The sequence below is a fragment of the Corvus brachyrhynchos genome, unplaced genomic scaffold, assembly GCF_000691975.1.
Source record: "Corvus brachyrhynchos isolate BGI_N302 unplaced genomic scaffold, ASM69197v1 scaffold283, whole genome shotgun sequence".
NCBI lineage: Eukaryota > Metazoa > Chordata > Aves > Passeriformes > Corvidae > Corvus > Corvus brachyrhynchos.
In genome coordinates this window covers 2,119,373-2,141,485 of record NW_008237409.1, presented here as the reverse complement: position 1 = coordinate 2,141,485, position 22,113 = coordinate 2,119,373, and the positions used below count along the sequence as shown (strand labels likewise).

General features: G+C 41.2%; 1 protein-coding gene across 9 annotated transcripts in view; it reads right to left on the bottom strand.

Moving 5' to 3' along the window:
- The window catches only part of BCAS3 (BCAS3, microtubule associated cell migration factor), a 301,373-nt gene that overhangs the window by 200,679 nt on the left and 78,581 nt on the right, over positions 1-22,113 (bottom strand). For all 9 annotated transcript variants that reach the window (XM_017730953.1, XM_017730954.1, XM_017730950.1 and 6 more), the window contains exons 15-16: positions 18,813-19,077; positions 3,407-3,557 (exon numbers count right to left, since the gene is read on the bottom strand). In XM_017730953.1, coding sequence (XP_017586442.1) covers positions 3,407-3,557; positions 18,813-19,077 — 416 coding nt within the window. The remainder of the gene's footprint in view (positions 1-3,406; positions 3,558-18,812; positions 19,078-22,113) is intronic.

Genomic DNA, 22,113 nt, shown 5'->3' with positions numbered 1-22,113 from the left:
AAGACTTGTTAAATGCAGCTCTTGTGCTGTCTTGCATTCCCCCCTAATCTTTAAAACATCAGAAGCTTCCTTACTCATTAGTGCTAGAGCCCCTTTGGGAAGCCTCCCTGCTCCTCAGAATGTGTCAACAGCACAAACTACAGGAAAGCCAGTCAATGGGATGACAAAATGTAGGGACAAAATTAAGTGCTTGATGAAGGTGTGGAAATTACACTGGGAGACTTGAAAAAGCAAGGGAAGAAGCAGAGGGCAGGGAAGAAGGAAAGGATAGCGATGGAAGGCGGAGGGGATGCTCCAAGATACTTCATGCTGACAATGGGGCTTGTATTCAGAGCAGTGACTGATCAGAACATGTTCCAAAATCTGCATGTTTGCAGGGGGGAAAAAAGCATCGGTGATGAACAGCACGGTCATGACACAATCCCAGACTCCATCTTTCATTCCCATAGGGCTACAGGGAACACTTTTTTAAAATTTACTGCCATTCCACCTGTCAAGCAACATGACATGCTTTGCAGCTCTGTTCCAGACACATGATATTAAGAGCACTGATCAGTTCTTTCAGTATCTGGAAAATATTTTGCTGTCTTGGATACCAGCAGAACAAACGCCAACTCGACCTTTTAGTTAATAAAATCTACAAGACTTCATCAAGATTTCATATTAAAGCAACTGATGTTAAAAGCAAATAAAATGGACAAATCCCGCCCTCTAATTATACAGTATTTTAGCCTTGCTTTTTCTTTTTAGAAATGTGCTGTAACAGATTAAATTTTTAATTCTTTCAAAGTCACAAGCACGGGAGAGGAATCTTGCTTTGAGGGCGGCTAAGCAGCGACTAGAAAAGCTGAGTGATCCTGAGCCCGGCTCCTTTTCTGATCACTGCACAATCGCAAGGTTAAGCAGCTGCTCCCAAGGAAGAGCCTTGTTTCCTTGGAGCAGTGCTTAGAGGTGCTGACCATGTAGGTGTAAATACATCTGTCTTTTGCCATTTGCAGTAATACATGCCTCCTACACTTCTCCCAGTGAGGCAGATGGTCCCTGTCCTGTCGAAATATTACACTGCACAGACTTACAGTGCTATGTGTTTGCAGAAATATGAGGGCAGATGTTAAATATGTTAAACACACGCTTTGCCCCCTGGAGGTTTAAGTTAAGGCTGCTGTCTCAATTTGGTCATTTTAGGCATGCCAGGCTTCTTGGATCCTAGGCATTCCTCTTAAATCCCTGCTTTATAAATAACAGCTTTTCATGTTAATTTTGTGTACTTTCATCAAATATTTTGGATGCAGAACAAATGAAGGAAGCTCTCGGCTTAGCATTACAAGGCTACGTGGGCTCTGCTGAAAATTATGATCCTCATTCATGAAAACTCTATTTACACAGCAGGGTATTTCCCATGACTGTTGTTTTCCCCTTTACATAAGCCTCACTGAGCATTTTAGATTTAATTAGTTTTAAAAATTACATAAAATGAAACAGAGACAGTTTGTGAATAGTATAATTTACCGGAAAACTACGAATATGAACACTCCAACTATGTTTTAGATGTTTAAGAATAAAACATTAAATAAAATATTGCAGACTTATTACAATTGTAACAGTTTTAGAAAGGTTTGCTAGTATTGCCACAGCATTAAGGAAACCTTTGTAATGAATTTTGCACTAATTACTACTGTAAACCAAGAGCTTTTTACCAAATCCTTCTCTTCACTGCTCCCCTATCACCTACCTCCCCTGGCAGGCCCTCAGGTGAATTTTTAATTTCTTTCTCTGCCGTGTCCCATCTGGTTCTAAGTGTCTATTCCAGTTCTGGGAGCCCACATTTACATTTCTGTCCTTCACTGGCCGTATTCTTCAAGTCAAGTTTTTGGTATTTCCCCTCTTTGAGGAACTGTGACTTCCTGCCCTGTGATAACCTCCCCCTGATCTCACCTCCCTTGCCATCCTCATCCAGGATCACACCCAGATATGCTTCCAAAATTCACCTGAGCAGCAGCACAATCTTTTTCCCTCGCCTGTGTTTAAACTGTGAGCAGAAAACTAAAAAGGCAAAAATAAGCAACTGAAATGTGTCTGTGGAGGAAGCTAAACCTCAACATGACCCTCAAACTGTTTCTTCACTGTTTCTTAAGTTCCATTTACAATTACCTGTGAAGTTCAGGAATTTCTCTCTGTGCTTGGGGCAACTGCGTGTTCGTGGTTCATGTTTGGCTCAACAAGCCCCGTGAAATTCCGGGCAAGGGCAGGAGTGGATTGTTGGATAGACACGAATGGATACACACGTGCACACACCCCAGCTTCTGTCAGCATGCACACCCAGGGCACCCAAATAAGGGATTTTACAGTATGTCCTGAACTCAAGCACAGAATATGGGAATTACTCAGGGAGAGAGGGAATATTCACAAGCTCTCCCCTGAAAATTAATTCCCGGTTCATGAAACACAAGGTAAAATTCACCTCATGAGCAGGGTTTGAGCAAGAAAGCACTGAAGCAAGAGAGGCAGTGCCTGCGTTTGCCAAAATGCAGGAGAAGGTTAGGAAGCTGTAGGACTCTCAATTGTTTTGTCCAACCACATGCCATGCTCAATCTACTTTCCTTAAAAATATAAAATCCCTCTGTAAACTAATGGATCTATCATATTTTTAACTGGAAAATATTCAGGAATTCAAACAACCAGAAAATGAGAGAGGAAAAATGTAATCATCGCCCAGCAGCTTTAATTACAATAAAAGAATATTTCAAGTTTAGCAAGAGAAAAATATCAACTATTGGACAGTATAACTTAATTTAAAATTGCTATGGTTTATGAAGCTCATAAAATCTTATAATATATATGTTTAGAGGAACTTTTCCCAACAAATATGTTGAAGTGCTTTATCATGGCACAGGAGAAGTACCAAAGTGCAGCTGGCTCTGGAGTGGAAATCCACACATGAATTACCCAGTCCAGAACAGTGCAACAGAGGAAAAATAAGGTCAAGAAAACAGCAGGATTAAGTTTTGCCTTTCTGCTCAACCTGGCTTACTGTCTTTCCAGTTCTGATGGTTAAAAATCATTTCTGCTTGAAAAGGTTGGAAATCAAAATAAACAAACTTGGAAAAAAAAGTAAAACCATATTTTATTCTGATTGAATACAGCTCTGCTTATGTTTCATTCCAATTCCTTGTGTTAAAACTTCTCCTGACCCACCCGAATGAATATTCCTGAATTTACAGAGGTTTGTTTTCAGGTTGTATTTATTTATCTGATGTTTTCAGTCTCCTCTTCCTCCCACCCCCCCTTCTGCTGCCATGAAGTTACATATACTGAAATTAAAATACGGAATAAAACTAATTCTCGCTAATAACACAAATGATTTGTACATGAATCATAAAGGCTAAGAAAGGTTTGTGCCACTTACCCTGTGCGTTTGGTGATGGTCCCTAATGTCATTGGCTGCTTGATTTGAGCAAGAGGCAACACCACAGTCAAACTTGGGAGCGGCAGGAGTCGAGGATTCCCGGGATTGTTGTTTGTGAAGTTATTATAAGTGTCTTGGCTGTTCAATTTACCTTGATGGAATAGAGATGCAATAAAACACATTATTGGAATTTTTTCTTCATTTATCATTTCTACATCTGCCTGAAATAAGATAAAAAAGACCAAAAAAAAAAAAAAAGAAAAAAGAAATAACAAACTTCTTTTGTAATAAAAGAAAAAGATCTAAAAAATTATTCTTTGTTTCAGATAAAGAATAAATTACAGTGGAAGAAGCAACTACTAATTTTACGTATGGGGATAAGGAAGGATTCCTTTCCATGCAAGGGAAATTATTCCTCCTTTTTTTTTCCTGCTGCTGCTGCTTGCCTGGCAGTTTTGTTCACCGAAAAGTTTTCGAGTTCGATTTGAAGGACAAGCTCTGGATTCCAATTCCCTACTTAAAAAAAGGAGTATCTGGAAGGGAATTATTTTCCTAAAGTACCACATACAGTGTTGGTAATTGGAAGTCCTGAAAAGGTCGCTTTTGTTGTCTCGATGGATAAAGACACGCAGAATAATCATCTGCAGAACTAAGGCTGGAGGAAAATATCAAGTAACTATGTCAAATAAAGCCACACTAAACTACATGTAAAAATCAAGAAAGTATCAAAAAAGTAACTAATTTCATATTCCTTCAAAAAGACGAAAATGAAACATAGGTACTGAAAAAAAGGAAAGAGAAACATAACAAAAAAACCCTCAACAACCCTAAATTTAGCTGGTTTCAAAGAGGTCTGTGCTGGATGGGCGCCCAGTTTGGATACGCTTTCTTACTCGCTGTATCACTCTGTAGTCACAACCTTTCATTCTTCAGTTGGAAAAGGAAACTAGCTCCAAATTTCATGGACAGTAAAGAAAGAAATGTGAAGAAACCAAAGAAAAAAGTTAAACAAAAAAAGGGGCCAGTCTGTTTATAGCAGAATCAAAAGTACTTTAAATAGACAAGCAACCATGAATTAAAAGGTTTAGATCATTAACTTGTTTTTCTGTGTTCCTATAATGCTGTGAAACGCTGGCTTTGTTCTTAATCAAAAGGGAACCATATTGGGAATTAGGTTCCTAAACAACCGATGCATTCTACACAGATATTATACAAATCCCAGGCCAAATCCATACAATCTGCCTCAAGAGCAGCCACCTTTTTTCAAGGAAGAAAAACAGCACAGCAAAGGGTTTCTCACAGGAAGCTGCCTGAAAAGCTTTAATGGTACTTCAGATGGATTGAAAATAGGAAAAGGAAGGCGGAAAAATCTTAATGAATGTCTCATCATCCTAAAGACACTCAATGCTTCCTTCACCCTTCTTTTAATCCTATATAACTGTAAGCTTGGGGGTTTTATTTGGGTTTTTCTGCAAAGTCCCCAGACCTCTGTGTCTCAGAGAAGCACAGTAACAGAAATGATGAAATTACAAAGTGTATTTTGAGATAAGTATCTGGCCTGAGCATCCATCAATAGGTTTTAAGAAAAATAGCAAAGCTTTAATGAAGGACAAGCCTATTGAAGTTCCCAGAGAGCAGATTTCATTAATAGCAATTTTCCTGCACCAACTTGGAATAAAAAGAAAAGGGAAAAGGAAAAAAAATCCCAGCTCAGTTTTAAATAAGACTGAGATGCAATTAGTTTTTTTAAAGATTAGTTTAATAATGCACTTTAGGTTCTTGCAGGAAGACATATGAATAGTTTTGTGCATTATTGTCTAATTAGTTACTGTTCCTGCAGCCAAGGCCTCCCTGGAAGTGTTTCCCTCTCCCATATTCCCCTGGATCCACACAGGCACAGCAAACACTGACAGTATCTACTGAGGGGGCTCTAAATGTCTGTAATTTGTTTTCTTTTACTTGTTCAGAATATAATGACTAACTCTGAACTACTGATCCAAAGGCTGTGTTGGAACAGCTCCCTCTCCCCTCTCAAGGCACATTTAATGTCTCAGAGCCCTCTGCTCCCAACTTCATGTGGTTTTCCACATGCAAAACCTTCAATGGAATATTTGCGCACAGAGACATGAGGAATTTACAGATGTCCTTCCTACACAAGGATGAGCTGCTTCGCTTCCATACAAGTTGAGGACTCCCAAGGCAGTTTGGGATACTTAGAAAACTACAGGATTAACTCATCCCTTCAGAGTTTTTTATTAATCATAGGAACAACATCTTACAAATTCTAAGGCTCACCTATAAGAACACATAATTAAACCCAAAAAAAAGTACTAAACAAAAAAAAAGAATGAAAATGTAAAAGAGATTCTGAAAGGGACTAAAATGTAAGATGATTCTTCTTGGAGAAAGAAACCAAAAAACATTCAGGAGGTCAAGCATTTAATTTGTAACTATGTATTTGGAAGTGTAGCTTAATCTGATATATACAAACCTCAATAAAAAATTAACTAAACCAGACCTCATAACACACAGCACTTCACAGCACAAACATGATAAAAAAATTCTGCTGTGACAAATGGAAAAGCTGTAAACACCAAACATATGTCACAATAACCATTGCCTGCCAACCTGCATTTTCTGCTGCAACAGTCAGTTGCTTAACTGCAAAAAATGTAATTAAAAGTGATACCAGACAAAAATTAAAAGCTGGAATGCTACAAAGAGGAGAGAAATTATTTTAGACAGGAAAGTTGTTCTTGAAAATCTGACTACAATAATATTAAGATGAAGGGGATGATTAAGGTTAAAGAAAACCCCCCAATTTTCTGGTGTGCTGCTGTACCCATCCAGGAATCCGAAAAATTACCCTTCCGTTCCTCCAGCCCTTCCAAGTAGGAAACTCCTGCAGCAAACAGGAGTGTGTGTGCACACAGGGCTGTCAGATCAGGCCAAAAGAGCACAAAGAATGCAGTCAAGCATCAACATTATTTCTACAGCTCAAGCCGTTGTTGATTCACTGTCAAAGGACAAGCAACAAATAAGCCAAAGTTTAAGTCGGGTAGAAATATCCAGTATTTTTCATCCAGCAGAATGCTGAACTCAAGTTACCTCCCGACATGTGGACAGTGCATTTAACTGTAAATGGCTGTAGACTGACACACACAGATCACATCCCACAGACTCCTCCAGGAATACCTTTATTGCAATCAATCATCACCAGCACAATTCCATGGCAAACGTGTCCTCTAAAGGATCATTTCCAGTTGAGCATCCCAAGCAAGGGGGCACTTTTCTTTTGGTAATCACCAAGAGCCCTCAGGACCCCGTGCAAGGCATGGGGTCAAGTATTTGTCTTTCCATGGGCTGCCATAGAGAAGATTTTCGTATCAGAGCTGTGCATGGAACATATTAAAGCCAGCCTAGGCTGGTGAATCTCCTACTAATTTTACTACAGGACTTCCAAAAAGCTGAGGATGCTGTGTGGCTCTGGAGTCTGACAAGTTTATTTGCAAGTGCAGCCTTATGTTGGGTAAACATTGCCTACTGAGACATGAAAACCCAATCCTTGGTTCTGGTTTTGGACCTGTTTGCTGAGAGTCTGCAAAACCACCACCATCTCATCCCCACAAAACCTGAGCCACGCTTTTCCAGACATTTTATTCCACTGACACTCAAAGCAGAAATAGATTAAGTTGAGGATAAAAGTGAAGAAAGAAAACAACAATGGGCTTTGTTGTCAGAGGGAGGGAGCGGCTGCCGGGCCGGCCGGGCCAGGCTGTATTCCCAAACCGGCCATCACTAACAGACTCACTTCCAGTGAGGAAAAAAGGGAGGCCTGAAAGTGCCGGACAAAAGAAATCCCAGCAGACAAAGAAAAAACAAATTAAAAGCACCATTATAAAACACAGATGCTATAAGGAAAACAAACTTCACAAGATTTAGTGTTTTTTGACAAAGCTGGACATCTGTGGAAAAGCCATCAGGAGAAGCTCCCAGGTATGGCCAGACAGGCTCGTGGTCCCACGGCATTGCTTCCCTCCTCAACCCCTGGGCAGAGACACCCTCAGCTCTCCACACACCTCCACCACTGCAATGTCAATTTATCAACAGCTAAAATTTTACTTACAATTATTTTATTTACGATCAGTGTTAAATCTGTAAGTTACTCTTTAGGCCTGATTATGAGATTTAAACATTTGATCAAATTACACTTTTTTAAGTTTTCAAACTGTATTTTTGGATAAGAAAGGAAAGCTGCATCAAGGGGAATATGTTCAAGACTTGCAAGCTTCTAACACTGTTCAAAAAGCAATCAATCAACTGAAAGCAATTAATACAATTACATATCCTCTTCTGATCAACTAAGAGCCTTGATGAATTCAGGCCAGATTTCAAACTGGTCAGTGTTTGAGAGGAGCATTTGGGGGCACTGCTGTCAGAGATCAACAGAGGAGAGAGGAGGAGAAACACCCTGATTTTTGGCACTGCTAATGACAAAAGTATACATCCAAATGCAGCTTGGCAGGGACATTCCCCAGCCCCAGGGATAGTGTTCAGCTGCAACACAGTGTCGCAAAAATACTTCATGGGATCCTGAAAGAATGGTATGGATGCAGCTCCCGTTACTCTGCTCTTTAGTCCACGCATAGTTCCACACTGACGCAACCAAATCACTTCTCACCTGATTTCAACTGAGTTTGAATCTACCAGTACCACAGATCCCATCTGTGCGTGGAAATGGAGCTCCCTAAATCACAGCCAAGTTTAAAACCAAAACTACACCCTCACACCTAAGGGATGCAAACACTAAGTTATCAACAAACTGAAACTAAACCCTTTTACCTGTTACATTTCAGCATGCGTATGACATGTCTCCAGGCACTACAGGATTTTCTTTGGTGTAAACTGTCAGCGAGGAAAGCAAAAAGGACTCGGCCCAGAGAATTTTTTCTGGGAGGAAAGTAATGATCAGAAGGATTTTAGTTTCTCGATACACTTTATTTGAAAAACTAAAGTGGTATCAAGCACCTCTCAGCCTTATAATAAAATGCTTCTATGTTGATTTTTTTCCATTTTTCTTCCATTACTCCAATACAAAAAGCTTAGTAATGCAGTGTCATTAAAATTCAAACCCCACTTGATTAGGTTTTATATCTTCCAGTATTTAACAGACTCCATTTCAAAGAGTACCACGTAGTCTACTGACATTAACACTACATATAAACATCTATAATTTGGTAAATAAAAACGCAGTAACTCCGGGCTATGCAATCATGTGGAGGCCAAGTTACAGGAAAATGAACTATGTTTGGCCATTATTTCTGTTTAGTGTAACACTGAGGATTCCTCAGCTAAACATTCCCTAATTGTATAATGCAAGGGAAAGAAAATCCTTTCGTACTGCTAGGCAAAAAATGGCAGGAACAACAGGAGTGTCATGGATGTGTTGGTTTATTTTGCTTTGCTTTTTATTCAATACAAAAAGTTTCCCGGATGAGAATGGAAAGCTTCCCAGCTTCAGTTCCAAGACTTTCACCCTCATTTCTGACCTTTCCTCAGACATGTTCCAGTATAATCTGTAATCTACTACAGTCGGAAGAGGAAACAGCAGCGCCCTGGTGAGAAACGCTGCCTTGTGACCCGAGCAGAGAACCCAGCGGAAGCAATGCTGGCTCACGGAGTCCTTGGAAGAGCCTGACAGACAAATTCAGTACCGGCCCGGGAAACACACCCGGCACCAAGAGCCCTAATTACTGCCAAAGTGGGCTTTTTCTTTCATGTTTTGTTTTATTCAGTCCAACATGTGTTATCTTTCTTTGTAAAATGTTAGACATTTTCCTAGAAAAAGTCAGGAAACTAATTATTTTAGTTAACGATCGCCTCTCAATTAAAGTTACATTGCCATTTCCTTGAATTGTGTCCTATCAAATTTAAACTCATTTCACACCCTAACCCTCAATATTTCCAGTACAATCAGATCCATTAAAGGAAGAATATTATGATTTAGCTACAGCATATGCACACACATCATGTAGCTACTCAGAGCTAAACCTATCACTAACTTGATTCCATTGGAATGGATGGGAGAAAATAACGCAGCCGGTTGTTTTTGTAACATTTAAATCCGTTTGATATGGAACCTTTGGAAACACAGCTGCACTAAATCTCACGGCTGTCCTAAGAAAGCAGAGCTTGCTCTCTGTTTGCATCTAGGCAAGGCATGTGATGGTGACAGCTCCTAAGTCAGAGGGCTCTGCCGAGACGCACAAGCGCCAGCCCAAGTGTCCCAGTCACTGCTCGGACAGAGTCCCCTGCCCTCTCACCCGAGCTCCTTGAACTTCAGCATCATCCACTCAAAATCTGAACGTGGCCTAGTAACAGTCCCTTCCTTCTGGAGTTTTTCTGCTATCTTCAGTTTCAGAAACTTTGTCATCAGTTATGAAGTCTCTCACTCACTGATACCCAATAATCTCCTCTTGTCCTCAGCAGAGGAGGAACTCCCACGACCTCTCTGCTGCCTGTGCCTCTACCTGGCCAAAGATGGATCATGAAAGAACAGTTCCAACCTCAAGCTCTACCTGGATTTGAACCTATCCTTTACTTACACAATTAGTGATCTATGGTTGGTCATTTCTATTAGCTCCATGTGTATTTTTTCTTTTCCTGTATGGAAAAGAAATTACATTGACAGTCCAGAGGAACCAAAAAGGAGAGGAAACCATTCTGCCAGAACAGCAACAATGTCTTGAGCCCTGTGACACCTCTCACAACAGGTGTGAGGACACCTACAGGGTCAACTGCCTTGTGCAAAGAACTCCTTGAAAACCCGACACAAATACCTGCTTCTTCCCTTGCTGTTTCACCTCCTTGCTTTGTACAGACACTGGTTTGCTGTGCTATAGCTGCTCAAAGAGCTGCAAAATAAAGGTGTCTCGTGGCATTTCCTTAGAAAACAACCCCTCCAGCACCACACACACAAGTCTGGCATAATCATCATTTTTCAGGATTTATTTAACTAAAAATACTGTTTGTGCAAAGCTTAAGTCCATGTATGGGCAAAACTCAAAATAAACCCAACCAAACTGGTTTGCCAGCTGTTGGCTCCAGGCTTTGCGCAGGCAGCACTGGCAGCGCTTAAGCTGGGCTATTCCAGATGGTGTTACCAGCCAAATCAGCCAAACTGGCCACCCTTTGCTGGGTCACCTCCAGCAAAGGCCAGGCACAGCCAGGGCCGAGTCCATCCTCTTTGAAACAGATTTTGCACCTTCAGCAATCCACAGATGGGAAGAATGCAAGATGAGTTTCTTGTAACTACTACGGGTGTAGCTGCAGAGTATTTTGCAAACAAACATGAAGGAGCAGTGCCATCCTCCCCTCCATGTGGGTGTAAGCCAGCTGTGGGCCAGAGGCTGTGGCTACCACAGCACTGGACTGGAGTTCGCAAACTCTTCAGAGGACAGGACTCTGTGAGCTCAGACTAACACTGCACTAATGAGGTTATCGTGCAGGCAGCCTCCGGGCGCTGTGGAGAGACTCTGTTGCTCTGATTTCTTGCACATGGGAATTTTGTTAACACTGTCTGCTGGTGAATGATGAAGCGCTTGAGAAAACAAGAATGCACTGTTGCTGCCCCTCGTCGTGTCTATCCATCACAATTCAGATCAGCACAGCTCTGAATTCAAAGCCTTCTTTCAGGGATGACTCCGAGACACTTCAGCATTGTAAACTTCGGAAAATTTTGGTGTCTCAGACTTTTCTTCCAAATGATACAGAATAAAATTATCTTTATGAGTTGAATTGTTTTTGTATTGGGACAGCACAGTCAGAAAAACTGATCAGCCTGTCTTAGAAACTACAAAATGAACCGGGCTGGGAATTTCTGAAGGACATCTCTGTGTGCAGATGTGTTCAGTGAGGAGATAGGGAAAGTTTAATGGCAGCCCCTTACCCAAAGGGCTGAGCTTACTCCAATTTAATATTGATGATAAACTACATGTTAACACATCTGTGATTTTTATCCCCACCTTTCCATCTCTGCCTTATTTTCCCTCCAGTTGCAACCACAAGAACAAATATTTTAGCACCTGAATTCAACCCGGGGTTGAATACACGGGATTTATCCCGAGCTATGTGGAAAAAAAAAAAGTGCCTTGAGAACCACTGCATTTGAGAACTTGATAATAATATCCATGGGTAATTATAATAAATGGCTTGTCTGAAACACCCATAGAATAGGAACTGAAACAAACCATAGCAATCTGTCCCCCTTGTACCCGCCACACACCCTCGGCAGCTCTGCTCTTTTACCCATGACCGCTGAGGATGTTTTCTGGCTCCGTGACAGCATCGTGACTCAGGTCATGAGAAGTGTCAAAGATGCATTTCCTTGAGATGGGAAAAAGCAACTGATTTAACAGCCCACAAGGACTAAGCAAAAAAGAATAAGCTCAATCAGCGTATTTAGGGGTAAAGATAAACCTTTTAAAAGATAGAAGTATATTTTATTTCTAATCTTAATGCTTACGTTTCTTTCCATAAAGTGTTTACATTTTTCAGGCTACCAAAGATGCACAGTTGATTAAATGCCTTACTTAAGAATAATAAGCTGGAAAAAAAGGAGGGTAACAAGGGCAACACCCATTTACTACATAATCCATCACCAATCGTATAGACAGGGAGTCTGATTCAGGCTGCAGACATGAGGGAGCAGCCCTGGATTCCCAGAATACTCACTGCCAGGGGAAGCAGAAGGTGTTTGGGCTTGAACTCAGCATGTCCATCAGATAAAATGTTTGTTCCCACCAGCTCTTGTCCCATTCCTTCCCCTCCTTGGTTACTAACACGGAGCTTCACATGCTTTCACCTTCCCTCATGCCAAACCTCCCTTGTCATGCAACACCCTCCATACTTAAACCTCCTCCTTCAGCTGATACCGTCTCTTGAAAAACTCTAGATTCTACTTTCTCACCTTCTGATCCAATATATTACAGGCTTGTATCAGGTGAGCAAAGCTACTTTTTGTCATTTCACTGATGGCAGCTCCCTTGAACCACTTACATTCCTTGACCCACCAGCAAATGTCTGGACAGCAATGTCTCCCCTGTGCTAGTCCACTCTTCTCCTGACCTAATTCCAGCCTTTCCACTTTGTGCCTTGGACACGAACCATGCAGAATCTTTCCTGCATCACTCCTTCAGTGACCAACTCTTTTCAGCTGGACTGTTACTCCAAAGCTCAATCCTAGTGATGGGTTTTATGCTGATCACACTCATTTCAGCTGTACACAAGTGTACCTAACTCTGCACTGACACACTGAGAAGACATAAAGTCGAGCACGTTCCTTCTCATGGATCATTAATATCCTTATTTATCAATTTCCAATTAGCAACTGCAAAATCTTATCAAAGTGCTGCATCAGCTGCAGGATGTTGTTACTACTTGCAGTGTACGAGAAGGAAATGCACCAGCCTGCCTTTTATGTACTGGTTAGCTGGGGAGATTTGCAGATGGAAAAACATGGGTTTACTGTAAATTAAGAGGGAGTAATCAAAGGAACAACTGAAATAACCATAAAATTCCAAACTGTCATTCATTAAGTCATTTTCAGATAAACCCTTAAAATTCCAGTTACCACTTCTTGGACTCCCTCAGTACCTGACTCTCACACATCAGCACTTGACCCTCTCAAAATTTCCTTCCATTTGATGTTACCAAGACTGAAATCATCCATCTTGACAGGAAAACTTCAGGGGGACGCTCACATCTGTGGTAATCCCACTCCTCTCTGCCTTCCCCTTTCCTTTCACCTCACGATCCATCTCTGCCATCGCGGTCTCCTGTGTGCTGCCATTTATTTCCTCTCCTCCTGCCTACCCACAACCTTTCCGAAACAGTTTGCTCTGACCACTGCTACAGCATTTGCTGTGCTAAATCACTGTCATAGATTTTTACATGCCGTATCTCAAGAGCTGCAATTCCCTTCTGATGTCCATCTCCTTCAATTTTCAATCTATCCGTAATATTTGAAACTTCTCTTTCAAATATCAAGGTGAACATGTATTTGCCCCAGTCTTCGATCTATGCTGTTTACTAAAACCTGCTTCTGAAACACTTGATGTACAGACACGAACTTCCCTTGTGACAAAATTTATCACTACACTTCCCTACTTATCTGAAGGGAATGGATCTTTTCCTTCCACTTCAGAAACTATCCAAAATACACCACCCACTTCTTTCACTCCACTGATTCTCTACCCATTACAAAAAAAAAAGTAGGTGGGAGGGAAAAGGCAGCTAAAACACAGCAAACACAGCTCCCTTAGACCTAGTAAGCTGCTGGCTGGTTCCCAAACTGGTGATTCCAGCTCTTCCCACCTCTTCTCCCAGCCCTACACGTGGGACCTGGGCTTGCTGTGGGCCCTTCCAAAGCCAGCGATGGGATTGCTCCAGAAAGAAGGAATCATCACAGAATGGTCTCTAAAAGTCACTAGCAGAAAATTCCCACCAGATAAATTAACTTTGTTTTTTTCCCAACTGCCTTAAAACCGTGAAGAGAAACTTCAGGTGAGAGTGCGAAGAAAATCACTGGGTGCTTCAGGCAGCACAGTGAACGTGGAGGGTTTATATTTGCAAATAAATAAATATTTATGATGCCTATACGAGCAGTTCAGTGTCTGTATTAGTGAAAAAAGAGAGGGTTTTATCCTCATCTCCACCATTTGTCCGTGTTACGGCGGTTCCCCGCCAGGTCCCCCTCTCGGGGCCGGCCCCGCCTGAGGCGCCATCCCCCCCCCGGGGCCCGGTCCCCGCCTGAGTCGCCATGGCCGCGGGGAGGGCGCCCCCTGCAGCCCGCGGCGGGCAGAGGCGGGAGCGCTGAGGGACCCGGCGCGGGCAGACGCGTCCGGGGCGAAACCTGCGCCAAGAAGCGGAGCTGGAAAAGTAATTATTTGAAATTATCTGAAATGACGCGTAAATAAAAAAAGAGCCGAGTGTGACGCTGTGGAGAAACACGACAGTGACACAAACAGAAATGTTAAAAGCACGTTAAAACAACGTGGGGCGATGCCGCAGCTTGCTTTGCTGTTTCCACGCAAACTGTTTCTATCGTGAGACGCTAAAGAGAAAAATTAAACTTAATACGGAGTTTTCGAAGAAGCGCTTTCAGCTCGTGTCCACAGCGTTTCGTGTTAAACTCCGTGAAGGAACTGCCCTCCAGTGCTTTAAGTTATTATACAGTTAATTTTCTTTGAAACTATTTTTGTCTGCCTCTCTCTAAATAGGTGGTTTCTTAAGTGAGTGTTACTTAAAGGAAACCAATCTGTTTTTCAGGAAGGGCTGATGATGTCAGTCCTTTCAACTCTGCTTTCCCATAAGAATTCTTCTAGTAAAAGGAGTTTCACTCTGGGAAATAGTGAAAAGTAACGTGAAAATATGTAAAGCATCTCAGGCTGCATGTTTATCAAACTTCCAGTTTTATGTTTGGCTTTTAATCATGTTGCGATTGTGACAGATGAAGGAAAATCAAGAGAAAACCTTTTGATTTTTAAACTTAGAAAAGATTTTGCAATGAAAAACGTGTCACACTAAAATATTTATAAAGAGATAAATACAAGCCTGAACACACTGTATCGAGAACAACATGGTTTTTTCATAATTTTAAATTTATATACTCCATCTCAGCATCAGTATTAAATCTGAAACAGAACCATAGCATACTATGAACAGTTTTTTGGCAAATAAATAAATACTTCAATGCCCAATGAAATACAAGACAAATTCAGAGAGAATCATATTATTATGGAATATTTTTAGTAGGTGAGGATGTGTAGCTGTAGATCCAATGTTAACTTACTGGATTATTATTTGTTCTGGTACTGGAAATTCCTGCAGCCAACAACAGAGAAAACCAAGCGAGCAGAGCTACAGAGACTTTATTCACTTACTGGTGATGGAAGAATTAATAACATTCTGTAAATTTTAATTTGCACGATTAAAATAATTGGAGTTATATGTAGTTTTCAACCTTCCAAGTAAAGCACTGCATTTCTACAGCTAAATGCTCCTTGCTATTCACATGTTGGTGTCCTGAAGAGAATAGGGAGAAGTTTGAATCACCAAGGACATAGTTCTGCTTTAACTACTCGCCCTTTAATCCTTATGGTGTACCTGTGAGACAGGTAAGGAACCATAAACCCCATTTTATACAAATAAAGGGCCACGTATGGCTGTATTTTACCCTAATGTTCACCCCAACAACCGACCGATGTTGTAACACTCTTATAACAGTAAAAGCCCATAAAAGGATCCCAACATAACTCAGATATTCGTGACAACACACTCTGGCAATCCAAGGGAATGACAAAAATACAACCTCGCTGGATTAACAGACAGAACAGCCCAAACAAAATCTCTGTCGGCTATAAAAGGTGCAAAGGAAATATCTCTTTATCATCCTCTATTTAACAGTTTACTTCATTCTGCTGAAAAGAACAAAGCCAAACGATGATTCATTTGGAAATGAAATCATCCCTACCCCCAGTAAAGGCTGACATTGTGCGGGTAAACAGTCCTGGGGTGCTCCAACACAATGTAAATAGATTGCCTTGCTACTATATACACAGCAAACAGTTTCATTTTGAAACCAGGAGGCAAAAAAACAAGCGAGAAAAACATGACAGAGCCTGAACGCTGAAAATATTTACAAGAACAAAAGCTAATCGCAAATTACCATCAATAAGTTACAACTGCCAATCAAAGGGGAAGATAAGCCACTGCAGTCTTTCGGCCTAAGGCTGTAGCAATGATACTGTAACGCAAAAGGAGTATCAGCAAAAGGATTAAGAGCAGGTTTTTTTAACGTAGGGTTTACTGAAAATTGGAAAAGATGTAAGAGGAAAAATCGTGATGACATGACTCCGCACGGAAAAATCCTCCAGTTTGCCACAATCTTCTCTGAATCAGTCACTTAATCAACACCTTGTCCCAGAGCAATGGTGCTCTCCAGGACATGGTCTTTGGCTTTATTTCCATTATAATCAGCCGCACTTAGAGGGGTGATTAAGGAACATAACAGTTATTCTTCTTGAAGAGAGCTACAAAATTAAAGTCATTCCACACACGGGGAACACAGGGATTATTATTGTTGTCACACAGCAGAAAGCTGACAGACAAAATCAGCTGAATAAAATTCACCAAGGGCTGCAGAGCGAGTGAGAAGTAAAACAAAGAATTGAACCCAGAACTGCTCTTTTCTGTTTCGAGTACTCGTTTACACTTCTGTCACCAGACTGCCGTGACTCCTCCAAACAACAATAATTTAACATTATAATATGGTAAGGAGCTGTTACAATCTAAGTAAACACATCTTAGCTCACAAATTAAAATAATCATCGGTCTCTGGCTAATCCTGCTGCCACACACAGGCACACAACACACACACAATCCCTCTGCTGAAAGTCGCTCTGAACTTCAGGGGTTTTTTACAAGTTGATGATAAATGGCTTTTTATAAAAAGCTTAGAATAGGGCTCAATATCCTGCCTGCCTTCAGCCAGGGGAACTGAAAGATTACTGAAATGAAAAAGCAGCAATAAAATTACTGAAAATATTACAGTACTTTACCAAATGGACTCTTTCAAACACAACTATTTTATTTTTTCTCCTAATTTTTTAAAAGACAACTCTGTTAACTCCTCTATACAATCCCCACAAATTTCTCATGGAAAATGTTCATATGAAGTTTTGCAAGTTACCAACACACAGTCCTAGCACATGTCCAACTTCTGCACTGAGGAAGTGATGAGTACAATCTGCGTGAAGTCCTCCAGGAATCTAAGTCACCTTCCTGCCTTAATTCTCAGCACCCATGTGCAGACTTCCAGTGGAGACAATTGTTTAAACAGAGTTAATTTTTCAAGCAGTGATGACTGCACAGAGATCTTGAAAGAAATCTGATTTATTATCTTTCAAGACAGACATTTGCAAACTGAAGCCTCAGAACTCTTGAGACACTCCCCTAAAAGCTGCTGCCTTTCCCTCAGTAACTCGTCCATGCATGCCTGTCTCCTACCTCCACCACTGAGCATCCTGAAACTGCTGATTCTTCAGAGTACTGTAAAGGCAACAACTTACTGCAATTTCCCTTGACAGAAAATAGAATTGGATGGGTGATAGCCACACAAACTGACAGTTCCTTCCTCTCCTCTCCATGATGTCCACAGTTAAAAGGGGTTGGATGTGCCATAGCGAACCTTCGGAGCACTCCCCAGCCTGTTTCAGGCTGAGCTGCTGTACAGAGATGAGAGGAAGTAAAATGGTAGATACACAACTGTCTCCAAGGAGGAAGAAAGTTCAGAGCACGTTTTGGGTGCCTTCCAGTGGCTCCAGGCAGAAGAGGATGGCTCCAGAACAGCCACGCACAAACCTTTGTTCAGAAAAGTCCAAAGAAAGGCGAAAATACAGAGGCTGCTTCTGAGGCAAGTCTGGTTCCCTTAATAATCACCAAGTCATAAAACAGTTCCTTTGATTCAGAAATCCCACAAAGGTTCTCTCTATAGCAGAAAGCCCAGCACATAGTTGGGCTTTCACAAGAGCTCCTAATCCTGCTCATAATTAGGGAAGAGGGACTGTTCCTGGCCATTTTTAGTACTCTCAGAGTGGGAAAGGGTGGCTACATCAAAAAAACTGCTACTCAAACTTCCACTTCCATGGAACTTGTGACTTACTCTCAACAGAAAGGGAGCATAAGGATGCAGCAAATCCTGAATGCAAACAAAATGGCTTCTAGCACAGAAAGAGCAGGGCTGAAATAAAAGACAAAACTGGAAAAGCTGTGACAATGATAATTTTTGAACATTTTTTGAGGCTCCCCTTCACATCCTTCGAGTTTCTCCAAAGCACGTCCACCACAGGAGCAGGATAGACAGATCAGTTCTTACAGATCTTTCACTTTTGCACATCATTTGTCACATTGTTCCCACACACACAAAAAAAATGGACAAAAATCTGTGCCATCAGCTTCCCACTGCCTTGTTCCCGCATTTCTCCTCGAGCAGTATTTATTGTAGATACCCAGATGTGCTTCATGCTCATCAAGGCCGATGAGCAATGAGAATTTTAGGCAATAAATACAGAGCAGTTTACTGACTGTGTGCTACATAGAAACAAAACTTGAAACCTAAAGACCCCCAACCCGTCAGTTTAGAGTGGAAATTATTAACACACCTGTGATAGCATCGTTTACTTAAGCAAGCTGCAAAACTAGAACTGTCTTCCTGAAGTGTTTCCACCTTGGCTCATTCCTGTAATATCTGCATACATCACATATTTTTGCACAATGCCTACAGCACCTCATTTTATGAAATTCATATTATCTTCACGATGGAAAGAAAGGAAGAAAGTGGATTTACCATGGAGAGGTGAGCCAGAGGGGCTGCTTGACAGGCCAGGCACGGGGCTGCAGCGTCCTCCCTGCTTCGACGTCAGCTCCTGCTCAATCTCCTCCAGCCCCGCGCTCTTCTGGAAGCGGCTCATGCGATTGACCACCCGTGGGGACATGTGAGTCCTGACACAGGGCTGGCCTCCGTAGGGATTGATGGGAAAAACATGGGAAGTGCCTCGGAGGGTGCTGACCACCACCCAGCGGCAGTCGTGGCTGAAGGAGATATCCTGTACCTGGAAAACAGGGGCGACATGGGAATGAAGCCACCAACGCGCACACCTCCAACAGAGCACTCATGTCTTAAACGCAAATCTGAACTCAAAATGGGGAAAAAATCCCTCAAGTTTAGGCAATAACTTGAATTTTGGTGCCTTTATCAATGAACTTAGTGTTCAGTGTATATTATAAGCTGCACTGCAATTCACAGTTCCAAATTTTATGTACTTTTCAAAATATTCTGAGATTATGCAAACAAACCATGCTGCAAAGTGCTGCAGAAAGCCGCAAGATCTTGGTGTAGTTTTCAAATAGAATTTAGTTCTAAAAAGAGCTGGGAAATTGTTTCAATTACGTGTTTTGTATTTGCTTGTTTAATCTTTAGAGATTGCCCAAAAAGGGGAAAAGGGAGGGATGAGAAGAAAAGAGAGAGATCTCACCACTGGGCCTGATTTTGACTAATACTGGCACAAGTCTTATTTTAGCTTAAAATGCTAAGTTTTGAAGCAAATATAAAAATACAGTTAAACATTTTCCACCACAGTTACTCCTTGCATAGATCTCAGATACAAAGTCCAGAAGGATTTAATTCTCTTTTAAGTGTGCTTTACACAATGCTTTGATGGAAAGCAAATTCTTGTTCCTGAAGGAATGCTTTAAAAGAGAGATTAAAGTTTGTTTCCAAGCCCATCCTGGCAGGCAACTCAAGAAAACAAGTAGTCGAAGTTAAAATGATTTATCATAGAGAAAAAAAGTCCTAAAACAATTCTTCCAAAAATGTTTTTAAAGGTAAAAGCTGACTAAAAGGAACCATGGACACAAGTGGGATTTACCACAGCAAACAAACATACAGATGAAGGATTAGTTTTCATTATATTATTAAACAGCATAAACCAAAAAAAAAATTCTTTAAGATCTCACTGAAGCCAGTTTTACAATACACTAGGTACTTAAATTGGAGTAAACACTGATAAAATCTTGACAAATATTCCAGAAATGCACTCCAGCTATTCCAGACAAAAGCAGCAAAGTATTCATCAAAGTGCAAGTTTCCAACGGAGCCCTGAAGCCTCAGAGATAAAAAAAGGATTTAAGTCTTGTGACTTGTGACAAGATATTTGGTTGACGGACTGTCAGGACACAAAATGCTTCACCAACGTTACAGAGATAAACTAAAGCCCAGCACTACACACCTGCTCCTTTCAATCCTGGTGACATCCCTAAACGAGCCGCCAACGATGCAGGTCAGAGAGCCCCCCAAAACCTGACAGCTTTTGCACTTCCAGCATTCAGCCCTTACTGACCTACAGTCGCAGCACTCAGAGCTCCGAGTTTGCTTACAAAGTGTTTCACCTTAATAGATTGCTCAGAAAGGATTAGAGACCCCACAGGGATTAGTAAGGGCTCAAAAAAACCCCTAAAGCCGTGGAATCAGGGAAAAATGATGGCATCAAGAGTATTTCAGTACTTGGTGTTAAAGTGGCAAATTCTTCTGGTGAAAATCAAACACATGAACTGTGTACAGAATTGCCATTCTCAGTTACAACAGAACTATGAGATGACAGAGAAAAAAACTCCATCTCACTGTACTGTGTAACAGAACTGTGTGTTTCTACTTTAATACTCAGTTTCCAGTTGGCACCCTGAGGGTCACGTTGTTTCAAAAACTACATACAACAGCCCTGGCAAATGATAATCCCAGCCAAGAAACAGGGAAACAATCACTACAGGATGTTTTTTTCCTCAGTGTAAACATTACACAGAAAAAAAGTATTCCTGATCTACAGGAAGAAAGTGTGGAACTCCATAATCCCAAATGCTCTCTTTAAAACAGCGCTCACAAACACTCGCTGCAGTCAGAGTGGGCATCGTGGCCATGATTGCCTAAAACATGGCTGAAACCACACAGGCAGAAGGGTTTTAATGCTCAGTAATAACAAGGAAAAAATTTTTGACAGAGGAGTGTGCAATGAATTAAGATTTATAGAACAGAGCTATGAAACCCTACTCAGCAGTGACAAAGAGTATTTTGGAAGCTGCTGTTACCCGTGATTCACCTATTGCTTACTGGTCTCAAACACGGCCTCGTTTGTCTTTCAGATACATGAGGAGCAGCAGAACCACAGAAAGTTCAAGGAGGTGATTCAGAGAATATTTCCAATTCCAAGGGCATGAATTAAACACACTCACATCGAACCAGCAGAAAACCATCTGTGCAACACGAAGGAGCCCAGAACTCTCCAGGAGAACTGGAAGAAGGCATGGACCAGGCTGAAAGGACAATGCTAATCATAGCAGTCTCAGAAACTACTTCAAAAAATCAGCTGTGTCCATGAATAAACCCCTATAAATTATGCCCTGGGCCGTGCTGTTCCCCACCACGTTCCTGTACATTACGCCGAGTTCTTGACTGCTCAGAGTATAAACAAACTGCACAGTGGCCCATTAGTGGTTTTCAAGTTTATGCTAAGCGTTGCAATTTATTGCTGTTCTTTAGGTTAATGTACTAATATTTCATGTATTTATAATAGATTTCTGGATTTGTTGTTAATTGTGATGTAATGTTTAGATACCAAAGATCAATCAAGACCCCATAGTGTTTACAGATATATGTTAATAAAGGACAAAGTACGCCAGATCTCTCACGATGCAAAGTTTATTCTATAGCTCAAGGTCAATGTCACATTTAATATTCACGTCTGTATTTTAAAATTTCATCTATCCTCTTCTGTCTGGACCAGTACAGGGAATTACAGACCTGATTTTGTTTAATTTGGGAACCCTTAAGATATTTTCAAATTCTTTTCAGTCCTAGACTCTCTCCATCTTTCTTGCAGGCTTCCTTCAGGTACTGGAAGGCCACAAGTACACCGTTTCAAAGCCTCCTCTTTTCCAGGCTGAACAATCTCAATTCTCTCAGCCTTTCCTCATATGAGAGGGGCTCCAGCCCTCTAAACATTGTGGCCTCCTCTGGACTTGCTCCAAAAGGTCAACATGTTTCCTGTCCTCTCCTGTCTTCCTCCAATTACTCTTCTAGGCTTCTCTCTAACTTC